This window comes from Aethalodelphis obliquidens, unplaced genomic scaffold (genome assembly GCF_003676395.1).
Source record: "Aethalodelphis obliquidens isolate GAN/ISIS:26980383/991018 unplaced genomic scaffold, ASM367639v1 scaffold31, whole genome shotgun sequence".
Taxonomy (NCBI): Eukaryota; Metazoa; Chordata; class Mammalia; order Artiodactyla; family Delphinidae; genus Aethalodelphis; species Aethalodelphis obliquidens.
The window spans coordinates 6,941,883-6,961,263 of record NW_020837975.1 but is presented as its reverse complement, the minus strand read 5'-3'; the positions used below and the strand labels follow the sequence as shown (position 1 = coordinate 6,961,263).

The 19,381-nt window shown below is 52.8% G+C and overlaps 1 protein-coding gene across 1 annotated transcript in view; it reads right to left on the bottom strand.

Annotated features, from left to right (window-relative positions):
- Positions 1 to 175: 175 nt before the first annotated feature.
- The window catches only part of PACSIN1 (protein kinase C and casein kinase substrate in neurons 1), a 63,741-nt gene continuing 44,535 nt past the window's right edge, over positions 176 to 19,381 (bottom strand). Inside the window, exons 2-10 of the mRNA XM_027127007.1 lie at positions 8,341 to 8,465; positions 7,266 to 7,422; positions 6,053 to 6,288; positions 5,497 to 5,652; positions 5,218 to 5,393; positions 4,724 to 4,844; positions 4,498 to 4,625; positions 3,331 to 3,518; positions 176 to 2,837 (exon numbers count right to left, since the gene is read on the bottom strand). Coding sequence (XP_026982808.1) covers positions 2,728 to 2,837; positions 3,331 to 3,518; positions 4,498 to 4,625; positions 4,724 to 4,844; positions 5,218 to 5,393; positions 5,497 to 5,652; positions 6,053 to 6,288; positions 7,266 to 7,422; positions 8,341 to 8,403 — 1,335 coding nt within the window. The 5' untranslated portion in view covers positions 8,404 to 8,465 and the 3' untranslated portion in view covers positions 176 to 2,727. The remainder of the gene's footprint in view (positions 2,838 to 3,330; positions 3,519 to 4,497; positions 4,626 to 4,723; positions 4,845 to 5,217; positions 5,394 to 5,496; positions 5,653 to 6,052; positions 6,289 to 7,265; positions 7,423 to 8,340; positions 8,466 to 19,381) is intronic.

Below are 19,381 nucleotides of genomic sequence, written 5' to 3'. Positions count from 1 at the left end.
CTGTACAGACAGGACCCAGGGCCCTGGAAGGTGAAGGGACCAGCCCTCAGGCCCCCAGCCCGTGGTGGTCGCCAGGACAGGACCCAGCATGCTCCCCAACAGACGTCCAACCGCAGGCAACTCTCAGAGTGCTCGCAAGACACACAAGACTCAGGATGACAACGTCCAGCCAGGGTGACACAGTTCTGGATTTTATCGACAGTCATACAGTCACAACTTATATATATATATATCTGTATTTATATACCTTTAAATTACACAATCATGTACAAAACGGGTGCATTGCTGAGACCACAGCACTTCTCGGAGTTTCACAGGTGTTGGACTAATGGAGTCAGGAAGCCTAGGGTGGCAGGCGGCGGGGCAGCCCCGGCTCCTCGCAGAGCCAGGCCGCAGAAAGGGCGCTTAACTGGGGACAAAACACGGTACACGCCGAGCCCCGCAGAGCGCCCTGCGCAGCATCCAGGGGGCGGACGGGGGCTGCAGGAGGCGGTGGGCGTTGAGTGACTGACACCAGCACTGACAGGTGGGGCTCAGGGGGACTTCCGGGTGGGAGACCCTCCTGCCCTGGGGTCCTGAGAGGGAGTGGTCCCCAACAGGGCCGTGGAGGTGGTTGCTCAGAAGGAATGGGTTTCGAGTCCCTGCCCCGGCGTGGGCTGCTGGAGTGCTGAGGGGGACAGGCCTGGGGTCCAGCCAGGGCCACAGCCCCTCCCCAGGTACCAGGAGGCCGCGGGCACAGAGAGGGGGAGCCCAGACCCAAGGTGCGATGTGCTCGCTTCCTGCCTTCCAAGGCGCAGAGGCCTCCAACCCCAACTCCTGCCCTTGGGGAGACGCTGAAGAGGCTTTTGTTCTGAAGTCCAGAGGCCTGAGGCTTCCGAAATCTTAGTTCAGGCTCTGAGGGGCCTAGGGCACATCTCAGGCTGCAGCAGAGGCCCAGAAGGCAGACAGTAACAAGAACAGGGGCGCTGAGAGGGGAGTCTGCCCGACCCTGGGGGTGCCATTGTCCCCAAACCCCCAACTCCCCTGGCCCCAAAGGAGGCCTGCACCAGCTCAGGCCCCTGTGACTCTGCCCAGGTCCTCACATGACCAGGCTCAGGGCCCTGAGGCTGGGGTCTGCGACCTCCTGAGTGGGCTGCTGGGAGAAGAAGCACGGAGCAAGAGGACGGAGGCTGATGGAGGGGCTGGGGTATCACACTGTCTTTACCTGGAGGCCCGGGGTCCAGGAGCTGCTGGAGCTGAGCGGGTAGGGTGTCTGCAGGCCCGAAGCTCAGAAGTGGCGTCAGCTGTGAGCAGTAACCTCACCTGGTGCTGCAGGAAGCCTCAAGGCCTCACCCCGGAGGTTCCCGAGACGACTCCTCCCATCATTCCCCTACCTCATTGGGTCTTGTCCTGCCCTGGTCGGCTTCTCAAGCACCCTCGCCCCACTCCTATGGGCAAGGCTGGTTGGTACCTGGTACGAATACCTGGTAATCCAGCACCACTTCCTTTCACCAACCACAGGAAACACTCCTGCTCTTGCAGGAGGCCCTTTGCCTCCTCCCACCCACAAAAGTCCTTTAACTGAGACCCGGGCTTGGAGAGATGGAGGGGCTGCCAGCAGGAGGGGCTGCCAGGGGCTGGGGTTGGGCGAGAGGGGACAAGGAAGAAAGACCTGGCGGCTGTCCTGCTCCTGAGGCCGGGGCTCCTCCCTCCTGCAAACCCATGCCTCTCCCATTGGCCACAGGCACCGGGTCCCCAGTGCCTCCCCAGGCAGGCCAGAGCAGGGGAGAGAGGCATGGGAGGCCAGCTTAGCCCAGTGGTTCTACAGTTTTAGATGGACATGGAGGGAGGGAGGGAGGCAGGGAGGGCAAGAGGCCCTCCTCCCCAGGAGGCTGCTACTGTTGTTGGCTTTGCGCTGGGCTTTGGGGCCCCTCCGCACGGCCTGAGGCCTTACAAGAGCGGGGGGGCAGGGGTCTGAGGAAGAGCCTGTGCCGGAAGTACTGACAGCTGCAAAGAAGGGCCCCAGCAGGGTCCTGGTCCTTCCGCTGAGCCTGCTCCCCGTTCACTCACCCTCCTACAACCCAGTCACACTGTCACCAACTCCAACTCACCCCTCTTCATGTCCTGGGGAGTCTAGGGACCCCTGGAAAGCTCTATGGGAGAAGAGGGTGACTATCCCTCCTCCAGCCCCACCAGTCCTGAGGCGCAAGGCTAGGAGAAGGGTACTCCCCAGGCAGAGTGGAAGACTAAAGAGAAGGCCCCCTTCTTGGGGGGCTGCAGGGGAGGTCTTTCACAATAGGGAGGTGGTGGGAGGGGAGCAGGGCGGGGCTGGAGGCAGAGGTCATAAAACCAGGCCCAGAAGATGGGGGCAGGTGCTGGCAGCCTGGAGTGGGGAGGGGAAGGCTGGGGGGACTGAGGCAGGATGAAAGGGTCCAGGAGACACCCCTCTGGGCTCAGGAGACTCTCTGGTGGGATCTGAAGAGCAGATGTTGTGATGTCGCTGTTGGGCTAAGTCCTAAGACCCTCACCTACCCTGGGGCCATCACCCCAAGTCCCACCACCCTGGCCTCCAGGCAAATGCTCTGTCTCTTAGTATTTTTTTGTTTTGTTCTGTTTTGACTTTTAAAAAAATAAAAGCTTGATTGGAAAATATGTCTGGAACTCTATGGCGAGGGGAGGAGGACAAGAGTGGGCAGGGAGGGGAGGCGGTGGGTGAGGAGTGGGGGTGATGTGGAGGGAGCAGGGTAGCTAGATGGCCTCCACGTAGTTGGCGGGATAGAGGCCCAGCTGCCCGCTGTCCAGCCGCCCGCGGCACCAGCCCTGCTCGTCCTCCTCGCCAAGCTTGGTGAGCTCATCTCCTAGGGAGGGGACACAGAGGAGCTGGTTGACAGGAACTCAGAGAGGACTGACCCCCACCCCCACCTGCCGGGTAAGCCCTCTGATTACACTGGGCTGACCCCAGTGCCCCTCCCATTACTGCCCGGATGCCAGCGCCCACCACCACCACGAGACCAGCCCCACCCACACCTCAACACCCACGGGCGGCCCAGCCAACCACCTAATCTCGGCTCCATCCCAGAAACCCAGGCCCCGCCTCCAGCTTCACTGCCGTAGTCCTGTCCGTCCTCCTGGCAGCCCTGCCCTCAGGCTCCGCCCCCAATCCTTGTTCTGGCCCTACCCCCACCCTATTCTCAGGTCCAGATTCTGCCCCTGGCACCCAGTTGCCAGTCTCAGGCCCTGCCCTTGCTCTCCAATTGAAGTCTTGCCCCCGAAGCACAGGTCGCCCTCCAGGTCTTGGCCACGCCCATGCGCCAGGCCCCGCCCCAGATTCGACCGGCCCCGCCCCCTTACCAGCCTTGAAGCTGAGCTCGTCCTGCTCCTGGCCGTCGTAGTCGTAGAGCGCCCGCACACGCACTCCCTTGGCGTCTTCATCGAAGGGGTTGGCGCCCCCGTTGGCTTCATTTCCCCCAAATGGATTCCCGCTCTCGTCGTCCGACCACTCAGTGGCGTAAGTCTGGCCCCTGTCGTAGCTGCTAACACTGAGAGGCAGAGAGAAGACCCAGCATGAGTGGCCTCTCACCCTGTCCTTAGGGCTGCCTCCTCCTCCCAGCCAGAGCCCTGACCCTAAAGTCCACCAAGGCTGGAGCAAGGACGGGCCTTGTAAGACGGGGTCCGGAGCCAGTGACCTTCACTGACAGCTCTTTCACCAGATGGGAGGCAGGACTATTAGCATTACTCAGCCCTTGAGTGAGGAGGTGCTGAAGGAGACCCCAGAGAACATCTGACCCCTCATCTGAAAGGGGTATTACAACCCAGTGGCTAAGAGTGAGGATTACTAGTACTAGGGATGTAATGTACAACATGATAAAGATAATTAACACTGCTGTATGTTACCTATGAAAGTTACAACAGTAAATCCTAAGAGTTCTCACCACTAGGAAAACAATTCTTTTCTAATTCTTTAACTTTGTATCTATATGAGATGACGGATGCTCACTAAACTTATTGTGATAATCATTTCATGACGTATGTGAGTCAGACCTTTATGCTGTACACCTTAACCTTATACAGTGCTGTGTATCAATTATATCTCAATAAAGCTGGAAGAAAAAAAACAAAACAAGAAAAGAAAGAAAGAAGGCCAAGGCAAATATATGAGTGAGGATTCTGGAGCCAGACCTCTTGGGCATCATATCTTGGCTCTGAGGCTTACTAACCAGCTGTGTGACCTTGGGCAAGTCACTTAACCTCTCTGGGTGTTGATTTCTCCATCTGTAAAATGGGAATATTTACACACTCCTCAGAGTGTTGAGAGACATCAAGGAGCTAATTTATGGAAAATGCTTAGAACAGTACCTGGCACACAGTTGGTGCTCTCATGGGGTTATCTATCACTACCTTTGAGAGGAGCCCAAGCTTGCCATGATTTAGACCATTGCTTGTCTCCTGAGGTAAAACTCAGCTGTCCCAGTATGTGGACCCCCCTGGCCCCCAGGAAGCTCCGTAGGAGGCACTTACCTGCCACGGTCCCCAGCCTGGGATGTGGACTCCACCATCCCAGCAGCATTGGTCAGCACTACCCCCTCTGCCTTCTTGGGCTGTTTCTCCTTCTTGGTGGTGGTGTGCGGGAGGTCTGGGTTCCACTCCTGGGGGGTGTCAGGGGAGCAGTCAGGCTGGGGGACTGCCCCCCAAGGCTCCTTCCAGCTGTTTCAGATTCCCCTTCCCCATCCCCACACATCCTCACCTCAAACTGGGGCCAATTCATGGGCATGCCAGGGCCGCTGGTGCTGCGGAACCATCTGAGGTCGTCCTGGGCGTCGGCCCCCCGGATGGCCTGCTCCAGCTCCCGGTACACTTGAACATAGCTGTGCACGGGGGAGACGGAGAGGTGCAGGGCAAGATGCACCATGGCCCCATCTCAGCCTCAGTGAGGGCCAGAGCCTGTTCAGGAGACCAGGGTGCTGGCGTGCCCCCCAGCTGGGAATCAGGCTGCTTCCCAAGGAGCAATCTCTGAGTGGGCAGCTCCAGGTATGCCCAGTGGGCACCTTTCTCCATCCCCACCTTAGCCACTCACCCATCCATCCAAGCATGTTTCTTGAGTATCTGGTGTGCGTCAGCTTACACCCAGGCAGCTACTGGCCCCTGCAGCTCCGCCCTCCCCTTCCTGTCACTATAACATAGGGCCCAGGATGCCCTGCTGCCTCTGCCTGTGCCCACCGTGCCGCCACGCCCAGCTACCTGCTATTCTCAGCTAGGTTGAGGTGACGTTTGATGTCTAGCAGCACCTCCTTGAGGAAGACCAGCCTCCTTTCCTCAAATTGCTGGCACTGTTCAAACACCTGCTCCATGCCCTCCATGTACTGGGGTGTGGTCTTGCCCACGTCATCCAGCACCTTCTCATACTTCTCCTGTGTCTATAGGAACCAGGGCAAAGTGGGGGGGTGGGTGAGACCCAGGCCTGCAGCTCCCAGCTGCCACCCACTCCAGGGGGCCCTGAGACCCCAGCCCGACCAGCACCTTCTGCACATCCTGCTTGCACTTGTCCACTTTGTCCTGCAGCTTCTTCTGCTGCTCAGGTGTCACCGACTGCTCCGTCTTGCTATTCATCTCCCGGGTCATGGCCAGCTTCTCCTCTTTGCAGGCCAGATGGTAGGCCTTCTTGGCTGCCTCTAGCTGTGGGGAGGGGGGGAGAGGGGGCAGGGTGTAAGCAGAAGCAAACGTGTTCACTTTCAACCCCTCCCACCTGCCCACTCCACCGGGAGCTGTGAGCACACATTCTTAAAAGGCGGAAGGGATGCAGGCCCCAGCTCCAGGTATTCAGGAGCAGTGCCCACCCATCTGTGCATTTCCCTGCACCGCCTGCCCCTATGGACACCCTCCCCTCGGGCACTGCAGTGCCTGCCCCATCTGTGGGTGTTTCTCTCTGGCAGGCAGTGCTGCTCTCCTGTGGGCCCAATACCAGCGGGCAGTGTACTGCCTGCCACATCTGTAGAGACCCTCCCTCTGATCAGTCTGCCCCTCTGAGCCCAGCTGCCCAGTCTCGCCCCTTCCGTGGCAGCCGCCCACCAGGCACCTCCTTCATCTTCTTGGCCCAGGGCTTCTGGGCCTTGCGGAAGCCGTCTTCAGCCTCCTTGGTCTCCTTGAAGCCGCCCATGATCTGCTTGTGATAGGCATCCTTCTGCCAGTTCTTGACCTTCTCCAGGTCCTCGTTCAGCAGGCTGTTCTTCACCTCCTGGTGCAGTTCGCTCACCTTGTCCGCCTCCGTCATCATGGCACCCCAGGCCCGTTCCAGGCTGCCATACTGTGGGCCTGAGGAAATGGCCATGTGGTCACCGGGTCCTCATTACCCCTGGCCCAGAGGCTCGCCTCACACCTCCTTTCTCTAAGGCTTTCCCCATATTTCCCATGGCAGCAGAAATGCCCTCCTCTGCTCTCCCTACAGTTTTATCCATCTTCCAGGGCCCAAGAACAGCCACCTCCTTCAGGAAGCCTTTTCTGAGTACTCTATCCTCACACACCTCGGCCTCCAGCCCTGATGAATTCTTCTTACAGCGTCCATCTCTGGGCCTACTCCCTGTCTCCCCCATCAGCTTGTGAGCCCCATGGGTGGCAGCCTGGACCCCCATGAGCTCTCACAAGCCAGCACACAGCACCAGGTACACAGTCGGTGCTCCAGGAATGTTGACTGAAGGTAAAACTGAAGAACCAACTGGTGACAGATAACGGGAAGCCACCTGGACCAGACACCCCACAGGATCTGGACCAGCAAGAACAATTGCTATAATAAAATTTGCATAGGGGCCACATTAAACGCCCTGAATTTGATAGCTGAACTATGGTTATGTAAACAAATGTTCTTATTCTTCGGTGATACATGAAGAATTTAGGGTGAAGGGGCATGTCTCTAACTTGAATGGTTCAGAAAAGCTATGCCTATAAATAGAGAGGGAGTGAGAAAACAAACGTGCTAAAATGTGAGCTGGGGAGTCTAGGTGAAAGGTATGTAATTCTCTGTACTATTCTAGCAACTGTTCTCTAAGCTTAAATTATTTCAAAATAAAAAGTTGTTTGTTTTTAATCCAACCTGAAATTGCAGAAAGTAGAGTTGACCGGGGACAGGGAGGCCTGCGTGGTTTGGGAGGGGAAGTGTGCAGGGCAGGGCCCGGCGACTGGGGGGTGCAAGTACATCCAGAGGCAGGGCGCTCCCGGGACCCAGACAGCGGGGGCCCGGTTAGCGCCTGGGGTGTGCGCAAGGGCTGGGCATGGGGCAGGAGGGGGAGGGGCACCTTTCTCGATGAGCTGGCGCCAGCGCTTGGCCCAGTCGGTGAGCTGCTGCGCATACGCCTTCTCGATCTTGGCGCGCTCCTGCACGCAGTTCATCAGGTCGTTGCACAGCCGGTGCCCGTCATCGATGCGCTTCACCGTCCGCTTGTAGTTCCCCACCTGGCGGCCGAGCAGCGAGCACGACTCCCGCGGGCTCCCCGCCTCGCCCGCCCGGCCGCCCTGGCCACCCTGTCCTGCAGGGGGCGCCCGGCGGGCCACCCCGCGCTCACACCCTGGGGGCTCTGGACCCTCTCACTGATGGAGACTTGGACACCCCCCTCACACCCCACCGTCTATACACTCCCTCATCCCACTTTAAACAGAATTTCCTCACTGCCACCAAGTGCAGAAGGATATTTATAATTTGGACTTAGACTCAAATGAATTATTCATTTTGTACTTGCCGTGCTAAATCTATTATATTTATATAGAGTCATATAAGCGTTGAGCTGAGCTGCAGCTTCTTGACATAATATTATGTTTTGTAGACATCTCATTAAACACTTATTAATTTAGGTTTGGCAGTTTTTACTTTGGGTTTTGGAAGCCGATGGAAAATTTCTTTCTGGGTCTCCAATATTTTGGAAGGCTCCTGCAATGCTGACTCCACGTCTTTGTCGCTGCGGGGCTCCCTGAACTTGTAACACTTCTCTGTGACCAGTGCTCCGCCCCCTGCCCACTGCATAGGGTAGGAGGCGGGGCACAGCTGTGAAAGGCCACGTAAGCTGTAAAGTGCTGCACCTGCCTGCGTGAAGCACAAGGAGTCTGAGCCGGGGCCCCCAGAGCAGAGGGTGAGCCCTGTTCCACATCATAAATTCCACAGGATCTCTCCAGGGGCAGCTGGGAGGCAGAGGGGCTCTGGGCTCAATGGTCTGTAGGAACCACTTGGTGGCAACAACTGCCCGCTGCACATGGAGGGCTTTGGAGGGGTCCGTGGGGCTGGGGAGCAAGATCTGAGGTCACGGGTGGGTGGGAGCCTGGGCCTCCACACAGGCAGGCTGCCTGGTCCCCAGGACCTGGGGAGCATCTAAGCCTCACCTCCCAGAAGCTGTCGGTGGTCTCCTCTGGAGCGAGCGAGGCCTCATCGTAGGAGCCAGACATGGTGTGGCCGTTGCGGGGTGGACAGGTGTGGAGTGGCGGTCAGCAGGCTGGCTGCTCATGTGCTGGGAGGGCAGGAGAGAGATCCTGGAGATGAGGGCAGCTCCCCGCATGCCCCATTCCAGGCCTGGGGCCCCAACTTGCTGTGGGGGCTCTACAGGCATGAGCTCGCATTGGATGGGGGCTTCCTGCCCAGAGACTGGCTCCCCATCCCTAGGGTAACCCCAAGAGCCACCCTGTAGCACCCCTCGTGCCCACCACCCAGTCTCTCCACCATAAGCCCTTCACTCCACATCCTGTCCTTCCCCTCTCCCCTAAGTCCGTCATCCAGCTCAAGTGTGGGCACCTCTTCTCAGAAGCCTGCTGCAACCACCAGAACCATGGTGCCTGCAACTGTTTTTGTGCTCCTGGACTCTTAGAGCTAAAACCTAGGGCCACGTAATTACATATTTGCTTTATATAAATCCGCAGTTTGCTTCACAGACACACACAACTCCTCAAAGCCAGCAATCAGACTTATCTCTGTGCGTGTCCTGCACTCCCTCCCCAGGACCTGGCACCCTGGGGCTCAATGATGAACCCTAGAAGGCTTCTCAATCGGCCCACCTCAGTACTGCCCACCCTGACATAGCTGAATCCTTGCACCTGGTGCAAAAGACCCACCTCAGCTCCCCCCCAATCCCCAATTGACGCAGAACCCCTGGTCTCAGCCCCTAGAACCTTCCTGAACCCCCCACCACCACCTGAAGCCTGGACCCAAGCCCCTTGGAAAGCTGGCAGCAGGGCCCCTCCTACCTCCCACCCAGGCTCAGTGCCGCCTCAGTTCTCTGAGCTACTGGGCTCCTGTAAATGCCCTTCCGGCTGCCCTGGTGCCCAGCCTCAAAGCCTCCATTAGCCGCTTATGTATCTCCCGAGTCCCAGACATGTGGCTTCCCGGCCCACAGGTCAGAGCACCGCCATCTGCGTGAACGTCAGGGTGGCTGTGTGTGCCACGGATCTGTCAGCAGGCAACACGGCTGTTCAATCTAGGCCATGTGCTGCCCCCGGGCCGGGGCAGGCACTGCCCTACTCCCATCCCCCAGTCCTCATTGCCACCCTGGACGAGAATGGCTCAGCAGTTAGGAGACAGGACTCAGAGAGCTAGGGGCCTGGTCTTCAAGGGGGCAGCGAGTCCAGGCTGGGCCTGACCCTGAAATGGAGCAGGACCCTATGATCCTTGCCGCCCATTTCCTCAGCCTGCCTTTTGTCTGTGGAAAAACTTTAGCCAAACAGTAAAGTTTAATCAGATAAGTGAGAAAATGCAGAAACAAGACTAAAAATCTGAGTCTAAACAAGTCCAACAAGAGAAAATAGTAATAGTTCAGTCATTAAGCATAGTCAAGGACCTTTAGTTCTTCTTCAAGGGCTCTAGATAATATTCTGAGCCATATCCTGTGAGCTGTCTTACAGATACTAAAACCCCCACCAGGTGGAAGAAGTTAACTACATGATGACCAGGCTGTAGCCATGACGTAAGCTGCCACAATTCCAAGAGCTGGCCTCAAAGAAACGGGAACAAACCGACCCTGGAACTGAAGACTAAGTGTACGTAAACAATCAAGATGACGCTGGTCAGACCACCGCATGACCCATTTCAAGATGACTGTCACAGCTGACTATGCTGTTTCTGCAAGTAGCCCCTTCCCTTCACCTACAGAAGCTCTTGCCCACTGATTGTCAGTGGGGGAGAATTGGCCTTTGGACAGGAATCCGCCCTCCCCCCAGGTTGCTGGCCTCCAAAATAAAGCAAACTTTCCTTTCCACCAAACTTGCCTCTTAATTGGCTTTACAGCAGCGAGCAGCCGGATCCCCAATTTCGGTAACAGTTTTTGGCACCCGACGTAGGGCTGCTGCACTCTCACAGCACCTGGCTCCCTGGGGTTTTCCCGAGCAGACCCGCCCACCATGACCGTGTGCTGGGATGGCTGCGAGGAGCCCGCTGCTCGTGGCTAGCTGGTCCTGAGAGAGGGATTTGGGGGGGCGTTCCTAGCAGCTGACAAAACCATTTGTTTCAGGAATCCTCCCTGTTTCTCCCCTGCTCAGCACTGGCTGCCAATGTACGTTTTTCCTTGGTAGCATGGAAACATGCATCTAGACGAGCTGACAAGCTCCGAGACAGAGTAAGTCCACTGGTGCGTACCCAGGCAAACTTCTATTTTGAGCACAAACTGCTATCTGGGCATTTTGCCAATTGGTTCTGACATGTGTCTGACACTGAGGACCATTTGTGTTGGGGAAATATTTGTTTGGGGATCTGTACCAGTCATCCTCTTGGAGGATTTGTGACAGTTCTGTCTTCTGGTGTGTGAGTGTATATATATTCCATTTGTGTGATTGGAAAAATTTTAGCTATGAGATTATGGCTAAAGAAAAAAGACAATTTTTTTGGGGGCCACACTGCTTGACATACAGGATCCTAGTTCCCTGAACAGGGATTGAACCTGTGTCCCCTGCAGTGGAAGCACAGAGTCTCAAGAACTGGACCACCAGGGAAGTCCCAAAGATACTTTTTTTTACCAATATAAGACAAAAGTATTCTTTAGACTCTGGAGAAAATTGGTTAAGATGAAACGCTTTTGAAATTCCAAGAGTTTTGAAATTCTTCTGGTTCTTTCTGCATCTGCAGTTTGAGAAAGCTAGCTTGATAAAATACTCTTTTCAGAATTCTGACCCTCAGAGAACAAAAATATGCCTAGGAGAAAACTTGAAGTTAACTCTTATCATGTCCTTGAAATACAAACACAGCCCACTTTGCCTGAGACTTCAGCCTTGGGTTAATTAGTAGAACTTCAAAAGATGTTTGGGTTTATTAAACATGCATCTTGTACCACAATAAAGAGAAACTATGCTATGCGAAAAAATGTGAGTTTTTAGAGGTTATGGAATATGTTCTTTTTAAAATTAATTATTTTATTTTTGGCTGCGTTGGGTCTTCATTGCTGCGTGCGGGCTTTCTGTAGTTGCGGCGAGTGAGGGCTACTCTTCGTTGCAGTGGACGGGCTTCTCATTGTGGTGGCTTCTTTTGTTGCAGAGCATGGGATCTAGTTGCACAGGCTTCAGTAGTTGTGGCAGGCAGGCTCAGTAGTTGTGGCTCGCATGCTCTAGAGCGCAGGCTCAGTAGTTATGGCACATGGGCTTAGCTGCTCCACGGCATGTGGGAGCTTCCTGGACCAGGGATTGAACCCGTGTCCCCTGCATTGGCAGGCAGATTCTTAACCACTGTGCCACCAGGGAAGCCCATAAGTTTCTTTCTCTAGCCAACTTTGAGTATTCCAAAAGGCCCCTAGGCATCTCAGAAGAAATATTAAAGCAACTAGGATTTCGTAAGTTAAATTATATGGACAACATTTGATAACTTTCAGATCATACTGCTGAACTGGGTAAGAAATTTAAAGAATTCTAATGAAAAGCTATTGTTTTGCTTCAAACCATATGTATATATGTATTTGGCTGTGCCGTGCAGCATGCAGGATCTTAGTTCCCTGACCAGGGATTGAACCTGTGTCCCCTGCATTAGGAGCGCAGAGTCTTAACCACTGGACTGCCAAGGAAGTCCCTAAAACCATATTTTTGACCCCAATGCTCAGGATGGAAAAAATTGGCTAGTTAAGTTATCATAGAGTATAATTACTTATGATGTGTATCACTGCTGGCTTTAAGTTTACTACTAAAAGCACATGTACAGGGACTTCCCTGGTGACACAGAGGTTAAGACTCTATGCTCATAATGCAAGGGGCCCAGGTTTGATCCCTGGTCTGGAAACTAGATCCCACATGCATGCCTCAACTAAGAGTTTGCATGCCACAACTAAGGAGCCCACAAGCCGCAACTAAGGAGCTGGCGAGCCACAACTAAGGGGCCCTCGAGCCGCAACTAAGACACAATGCAACCAAATAAATATTTTTTAAAAATAAAAGAATATGGGGCTTCCCTGGTGGCGCAGTGGTTGAGAATCTGCCTGCTAATGCAGGGGACACGGGTTCGAGCCCTGGTCTGGGAAGATCCCACATGCCGCGGAGCAATTAGGCCCGTGAGCCACAACTGCTGAGCCTGCGCGTCTGGAGCCTATGCTCCGCAACAAGAGAGGCCACGACAGTGAGAGGCCCGCACACCGTGATGAAGAGTGGCCCCCACTTGCCACAACTAGAGAAAGCCCTTGCACAGAAACGAAGACCCAACACAGCCAAAAATAAAAATAAATAAATTAAATGAAGGCTCAACATTAAAAATATATATATATATTTGAAAAAAATAAAAAAAATAAAAGAATAAAAAATAAAAGCACATGTACAGTGCTTGTGTGACAATTGGGTATTAGAGCTAAAATGTGTAGCCTATAAAATGTTTCCCCATCAGCATATACCCCTGTATTAGTTTGTTATGTCTGATTAGTTTTCCCCCATCATGGATAACTAGGCCAATATATAACCAAAAAGTAGGTCTAGCACTGAGGGACACGAATGAACCCAGAGCAGCAGTGCTGGAAAAATATATTGATTATCAATGCTTTCTATGCAAACATTTGCAGTTAAAGTGGGGGGGGAAATGATGGAAGAAATTTTCACATATTGAGGTATGGGGAAGTCATTCTGGCTTACACATGATTTAATATGAACTTTAGACTAACCAAAACAGCCTGCTTGTGGCCTAGTCAACATACATTGTATATCTGCTTTAACCATTAAGGGAAAAAAACAAACACATTCAGAGAATAATACAAAGATGCATTTTTACTGTTATCCTCATTGTAATAGGTCTACTAATTTTCAAATGTTTGTCCAGGTACTATGACAAGTAATCAAAGAGAGAGTTAATGTTTTCATAATATAAAACGTTGGGGACTTCCCCAGTGGCGCAGTGGTTAAGAATCTACCTGCTTGGGCTTCCCTGGTGGCGCAGTGGTTGGGAGTCTGCCTGCTGATGCAGGGGACACGGGTTCGTGCCCCGGTCTGAGAAGATCCCACATGCCGCGGAGCGGCTGGGCCCGTGAGCCATGGCCGCTGGGCCTGCGCGTCCGGAGCCTGTGCTCCGCAACGGGAGAGGCTACGACAGTGAGATGCCCGCGTACTGCAAAAAAAAAAAAGAATCTACCTGCCAATGCAGGGGACATGGATTCGATCCCTGGTCCGGGAAGATCCCACATGCTGCAGAGCAACTAAGCCCGTGCGAGACAACTACTGAGCCTGTGCTCTAGAGCCCGTGAGCCACAACTACTGAGCCTGCGTGCCACAACTACTGAAGCCTGCGCACCTAGGGTCCATGCTCTGCAACGAGAAACCACCACAATGAGAAGACCACACACTGCAACAAAGAGTAGCCCCCACTCGTCACAACTAGAGAAAGCCCGTGCGCAGCAACAAACACCCAACGCAGCCAATAAATAAATTAAAAAAAAATGTTGATGCTAAGCATGCAACTTGAGATTATTTCCAACTCTGTGTCCATTCCCAAAATGAGGCAGGACTATGCCCCACTTCAGCAGGAAGTAGCGAGAGCAGTTGTTGCCCCATTCACTCAAAGATTTGGGGGAAACTGGAACAGAAATGGAACTAAAACAGAATTCCTCTACCAAGTCTACAATTAACCTCTCTATCCAAAACTTTATTCCCTTTCTTGTTTTGTACCTGTCCCTCCTCAAGACTAAGGAGTATCAAAGAAAACAGGGTATTGAAATGGAGCAGGACCCTATGGTCCTTGCCCCACATGTCCTCAGCCTGCCTTTTGAGTGTGGAAAAACTTTAGCCAAAGAGTAAGTTTAATCAGAGAAGTGAGAAAATGAAGAAACAAAGGAAAACAGTCCAATAAGACTAAATAATAATAGATTAGTCATTAAGCATAGTCAAGGACCATTAGTTCCTCCTCAAGGGCTATAGATAATACTCTGAGCCATATCCTATGAGCTGTCTTATAGATACTAAAACCCCACCAGGTGGAAGAAGTTAACTACATGATGACCAGGCTCTAGCCATGACATAAGCTGAGAACTGGCCTCAATTCTGAGAGATGGCCTCAAAGAAATGGGAATAAACCAACCCTGGAACTGAAGATTAACTGTACTTAAAATAATCAAGATGCTCTATGTCAAAAAAAACAAACAAGCCAATCAGAAAATGGGCAGAAGATCTAAATAGACATTTCTCCAAAGAAGACACAGAGATGGCCAAAAAGCACATGAAAAGATGCTCAATATCACTAATTATCAGAGAAATGCAAATCAAAACTACAATGAGGTGTCACCTCACACTGGGCAGAACGGCCATATCAAAAAGTCTACAAACAATAAATGCTGGAGAGGGTGTGGAGAAAAGGGGACCCTCCTACACTATTGGTGGGAATGTAAATTGGTATAGTCACTATGAAAAATAGTATGGAGGTTCCTTAAAAAAACAAAAATAGAGCTACCATATGGTCCAGCAATCGCACTCCTGGGCATATACCCGAAGAAAACCATACTTCAGAAAGACATGTGGGCTTCCCTGGTGACGCAGTGGTTAAGAGTCTGCCTGCCAATGCTGGGGACACGGGTTCAAGCCCTGGTCCGGGAAGATCCCACATGCTGCGGAGCAACTAGGCCATGCACCACAGCTGCTAAGCCTGCACTCTGGAGCCGGCGAGCCACAATTGCTGAGCCCATGTGCCACGACTACTGAAGCCTGTGCACCTGGAGCCCGTGCTCCACAACAAGAGAGGCCACTGCAATGAGAAGCCTGCGCACCGCAACGAGGAGTGGCCCCTGCTCACCACAATTAGAGAAAGCCCATGCACAGCAACAAAGACCCAATGCTGCCAAAAATAAATAAAGTAAATATATATATAAAAAGACACATGCACCCCAATATTCATTGCAGCACTATCTACAATAGCCAAGACGTGGAAGCAACCTAAATGTCCATCCACAGAGGAAAGGATAAAGAAAATGTAGTACATATATAGAGTAGAATATTACTCAGCCACGAAAAAGAACGAAATAATGCCATTTGCAGCAATATGGATGGACCTAGAGATTATCATACTAAGTGAAGTTAAGTCAGACAGAGAAAGACAAACATCATATGATATCACTCATATGTGGAATCTAATTTTTTTAAATGATACAAATGAACTTATTTATAAAACTGAAACAGACTCACAGATTTCTAAAACAAACTTATGGTTACCAAAGGGGAAACATGGTGGTGGGCGGGGGGAGGATAAATTAGGAGTTTACGATTAACATACACACACTACTATATATAAAATAGATAACCAACAAGGACCTACAGCACAGGGAACTCTACTCAATATTCTGTAATAACCTATATGGGTAAAAAATTGGAAAAAGAACAAATATACTATATGTATAACTGAATGACTTTGCTGTACACCTGAAAGTAGCACAACACTGTAAATCAACTATACATCAATAGAAAATTTAAAAAAAAACAACAAGATGATGCTGATTAAACCACTGCATGACCAATTTCAAGATGACTGTCAGAAGTGAATGCTGTTTCTGCATGTAGCCCCTTCCGTCTGTCTATAAAAGTTCTTGCCTACTGATTGTCATTGGGGGCGGGGGGTTGGCATTTGGACAGGAATCCACCCTCCCCCCACAGGTTGCCGGCCTCTGAAATAAAGCAAACTTTCCTTTCCACCAACCTTGCCTTTTAATTGGCTTTAGAGTGGCGAGTAGCTGGACTCCACTTTCAGTAACAACACTACTAGGAGCTGTGAGCCTTGAGCAGGGGACAGCTCACTACTTCTGCACCGCAGCCTTGGACACTGTGAACCTGACCAGTGAGGATGCTGGGCGAGGGCTAGTCTCTGCAAGATTCAGCCCAACCGGGGGATCCAGGCTGGCCCTCAGGCTCTGGGCAGACATGTGGCACCAACACCTAAGGATACTTGGTCAAGGGTGTCCCTCCCCGTCTCGGGCCTCAGCTTCCCCATCTGTTCAGAGGCTGGTGCTCTTTTGCTCCTTGCTCCTCTCAGGCACTAAATATATTTTGTTCCTTTTGCCTTAGCAAAGCCTCAGACACACCTTCCCACACTCACGCACAGTGGTGGTAGGTGGGCAGGAAGGCAGCTGAATTCATCAAGGGCCAAAGAAATGAGCCTAAATTTTTTTCTTCTTCATTTGGCACTTTTCACTTATAAAGCAGTACTTGCTTCATAAAGAACATTTTGAATTTAGGTTTGAAGAAGTAAAGGGCAGGGATATTTAATGAAAGACTTAAGTATCCCTGGGGCCAGAGGCCATCTAGAACCCTTGGAGTCACAGAGCTCTGCTCTTTGGGATCTCCAGCACGTACAGCTGTTAGCAGCTGGCGGTGGGGGCGGGGGGCGGGGTGTAGGGACATTTGGTTATGGGAGCAACGACGACACGGTTGAACCCACCCCTGGTAGTGGGGAGGTGACTCCACACAACCTTGACGGAGGGCAACTTGGTGCTCTCTCTCACCCTTAGAGGCACACACGCTTCACCCAGCAGCACCACCCCTAGGAATTTACCTGGAAGGTAATGCCACCCTATTTTATCTACTGCAGCACTGCTTGTAAAAACCAAAGTCTGGAAACAACCCAAATGCGCGGCCGCAGGGGACCAGTTAAGTAATTTACCATGCAGGCCTGCAACACAATGCTCCGGTCTTGAATGGAAGGAACCCTCCAAGCCCTGTCACTAAAGCAGGACGAGCCAGGTTCAGCACAGTGTGGCTGGATCTTCCATTTTTATGGGAGGAAACATACGAGCAGAGAATATTTTTGGAAAGCTGAGTAATGGTAGTTGCCTTCAGGGAACTAGGTGGCTGGGGAACGGGAACAGGGAGGGATTTTTCACCATGGGTCCTTTTGTGTCCTTTAGATTTTGCCTTGCATACATTATATATTTTTTAAAAAGCCTCCAGCCAGTGCTGGAGAAGAGCTGAGGGAGCTGGGAGCCATGGAGGGAGGGGACAGAGCCATGGAGGGAGGGGACAGAGCAGTGCAGATCTGGCAAGTCAGGCTAGAAGGGAATGCAAGAAGGCAGAGGCCACTCTCCACCTTGTCCAGATACAGGGAGGGTGGGACTGGCTGCGGCCCCACCCTGGGTGTAGGCAGGGTTTCCCAGCCTCCCGGCGAGGTAGCACATCTAGTAGAAATAGCTCTACCCTTGGGGTCCCTGCTCTGCCACCAAACTGCTGTGTGACGCTGGGTGACTCACATGGCCTTGCTGTGAAATGTGGGTGATGCAACCAGACTTAAGGATTAGATGAGCCGGCGGTGAGGGTCCAGCCCACACCCTGGGAAAGACCCACACAGAGGTGGCCCAGGAAGCCAGGCAGGCAGCGTCAGGGAAGGGACGTGGGAGGGGGCATGGGAGCACCCCATCACCCCGTGGCCAGACATGCCACCCCGCCCCGCCCCTGCCTCCTCCAAATCGGCCGCACACCGGCACCCGGGGGCTTAACTCAGGCAAATGCCGGGTCCTTCCTGAATGGCGGTCAAGGGCTGCCATCACTGAGAGTGCGGCATCTCTCAGGTCAGGAAGCTGGCGTGGCTGCAATCTGCTGCTCCCGGTGGACAAGCCCCATCCGCACTCAGCTGTCCTCAGCCCATCAGACAGGCACAACGTCTATCACTTTTCTCATCGTGGTTGTAAAGCTACTGTGGCCCTGGAAGCCCTGCATCGTTAATAATAACAGCTGGCATTTATGGAGCACGGACTTGGTGCCAGGGCCTGTCGGCACGTCTCAGTGCCTCTAATCCCCACTGCAGCCCTGTAAGGCGGGAGCCGTTCTCACCCCCACATTGTGGATGAGCGCCCAGAGGCTGAGACCCGACTGAAAGAGCCTGTCAGCTCTCACTTCTGATTTGTCACCTCTGTTGCTGGAATAGGGGTGAGAGTCCCATTTCAGGATGGGCCCTCTCTGTCTGTGGAGCCAGGGAAGGTGCCGGGCCTTTCTCACCCCCAAGGATGCTGTAGCCCTTGGCACACATGTGGCACGGGTGGTATTGGGCTCTGGCCCCAGCTTGACCTCTTTTACCAGTGAGATCTCGGCCGGGTTGCGTCACGGGAGTCTCAGTTTTCTAACTCGTATGATGAGAAAACAATACTTGAGTCTTCAAAGAGCAAATGATAAAAGGGTGGTAAGTTCTTTTTGAAAAACACAGACCACTATGGAAATGTGAAGTTTTAATGCAGGCCTTGAACTTGCCTTTAAGCAGAAAAGAGCCTGAAGGTGAAAGGTGTTCCCCCTCAGGCCCCAGGCCCACTGCCAGCTGCCTCTAAAAGACCTTGGGGGGCAGAGGCCTTGGTCATGTTCCCTTGACCCCTGGCTTGGAGAAGGGATAGAGGAATTAAAAGCATGAGCCCAGGGAGGGCAGGAGGGTGTGGACGGCACCGTGTAGATTCCTAGGCACTAGCCACTAACAACCCCAGGCCTCGGAGTCACCCAGCTCCTCTCTCTTCTCGCACCCCACACCCAACCCATCAGCAGATCCTGAGCAGTGCCTGGCACGCAGTACGTGCATGATCCTTATTTGCAGAATGATGAATAAATGCTAAGGACCTTCTGGAACATTCCTTCATTAAATAGCAGAAACACTGAACTCTGTACCCTAGAGCCAAACATAGTCACCTGCACACAGTCGGTGTTCAATCCATGTTGATAACGATGGTGACACAACCAACAGCCGAATCCCAGAGGAGCGGGTCCCAGATGCCTCCTGTCCTCTGCTTCCGAGCCCCTCCTCTCCCCTTGGTCAACCCTCAGGGTCCAGTTCCAGGGTCTCTTCCTCCTTGATCCCCCGTGATGATTCTGCCCTCAGGATGCTGCCCTCCATCCCTAGGGATCCCGCAGCACAGACAGAATAGGTAGCAATCGGGCTGTCACGTCACCCTCTCTTCACTCTCTCTTCATATTAACCACAACCATTTTTGAATACCTACTATGTGCCAACCTCTTGATGCACTTTATTTCT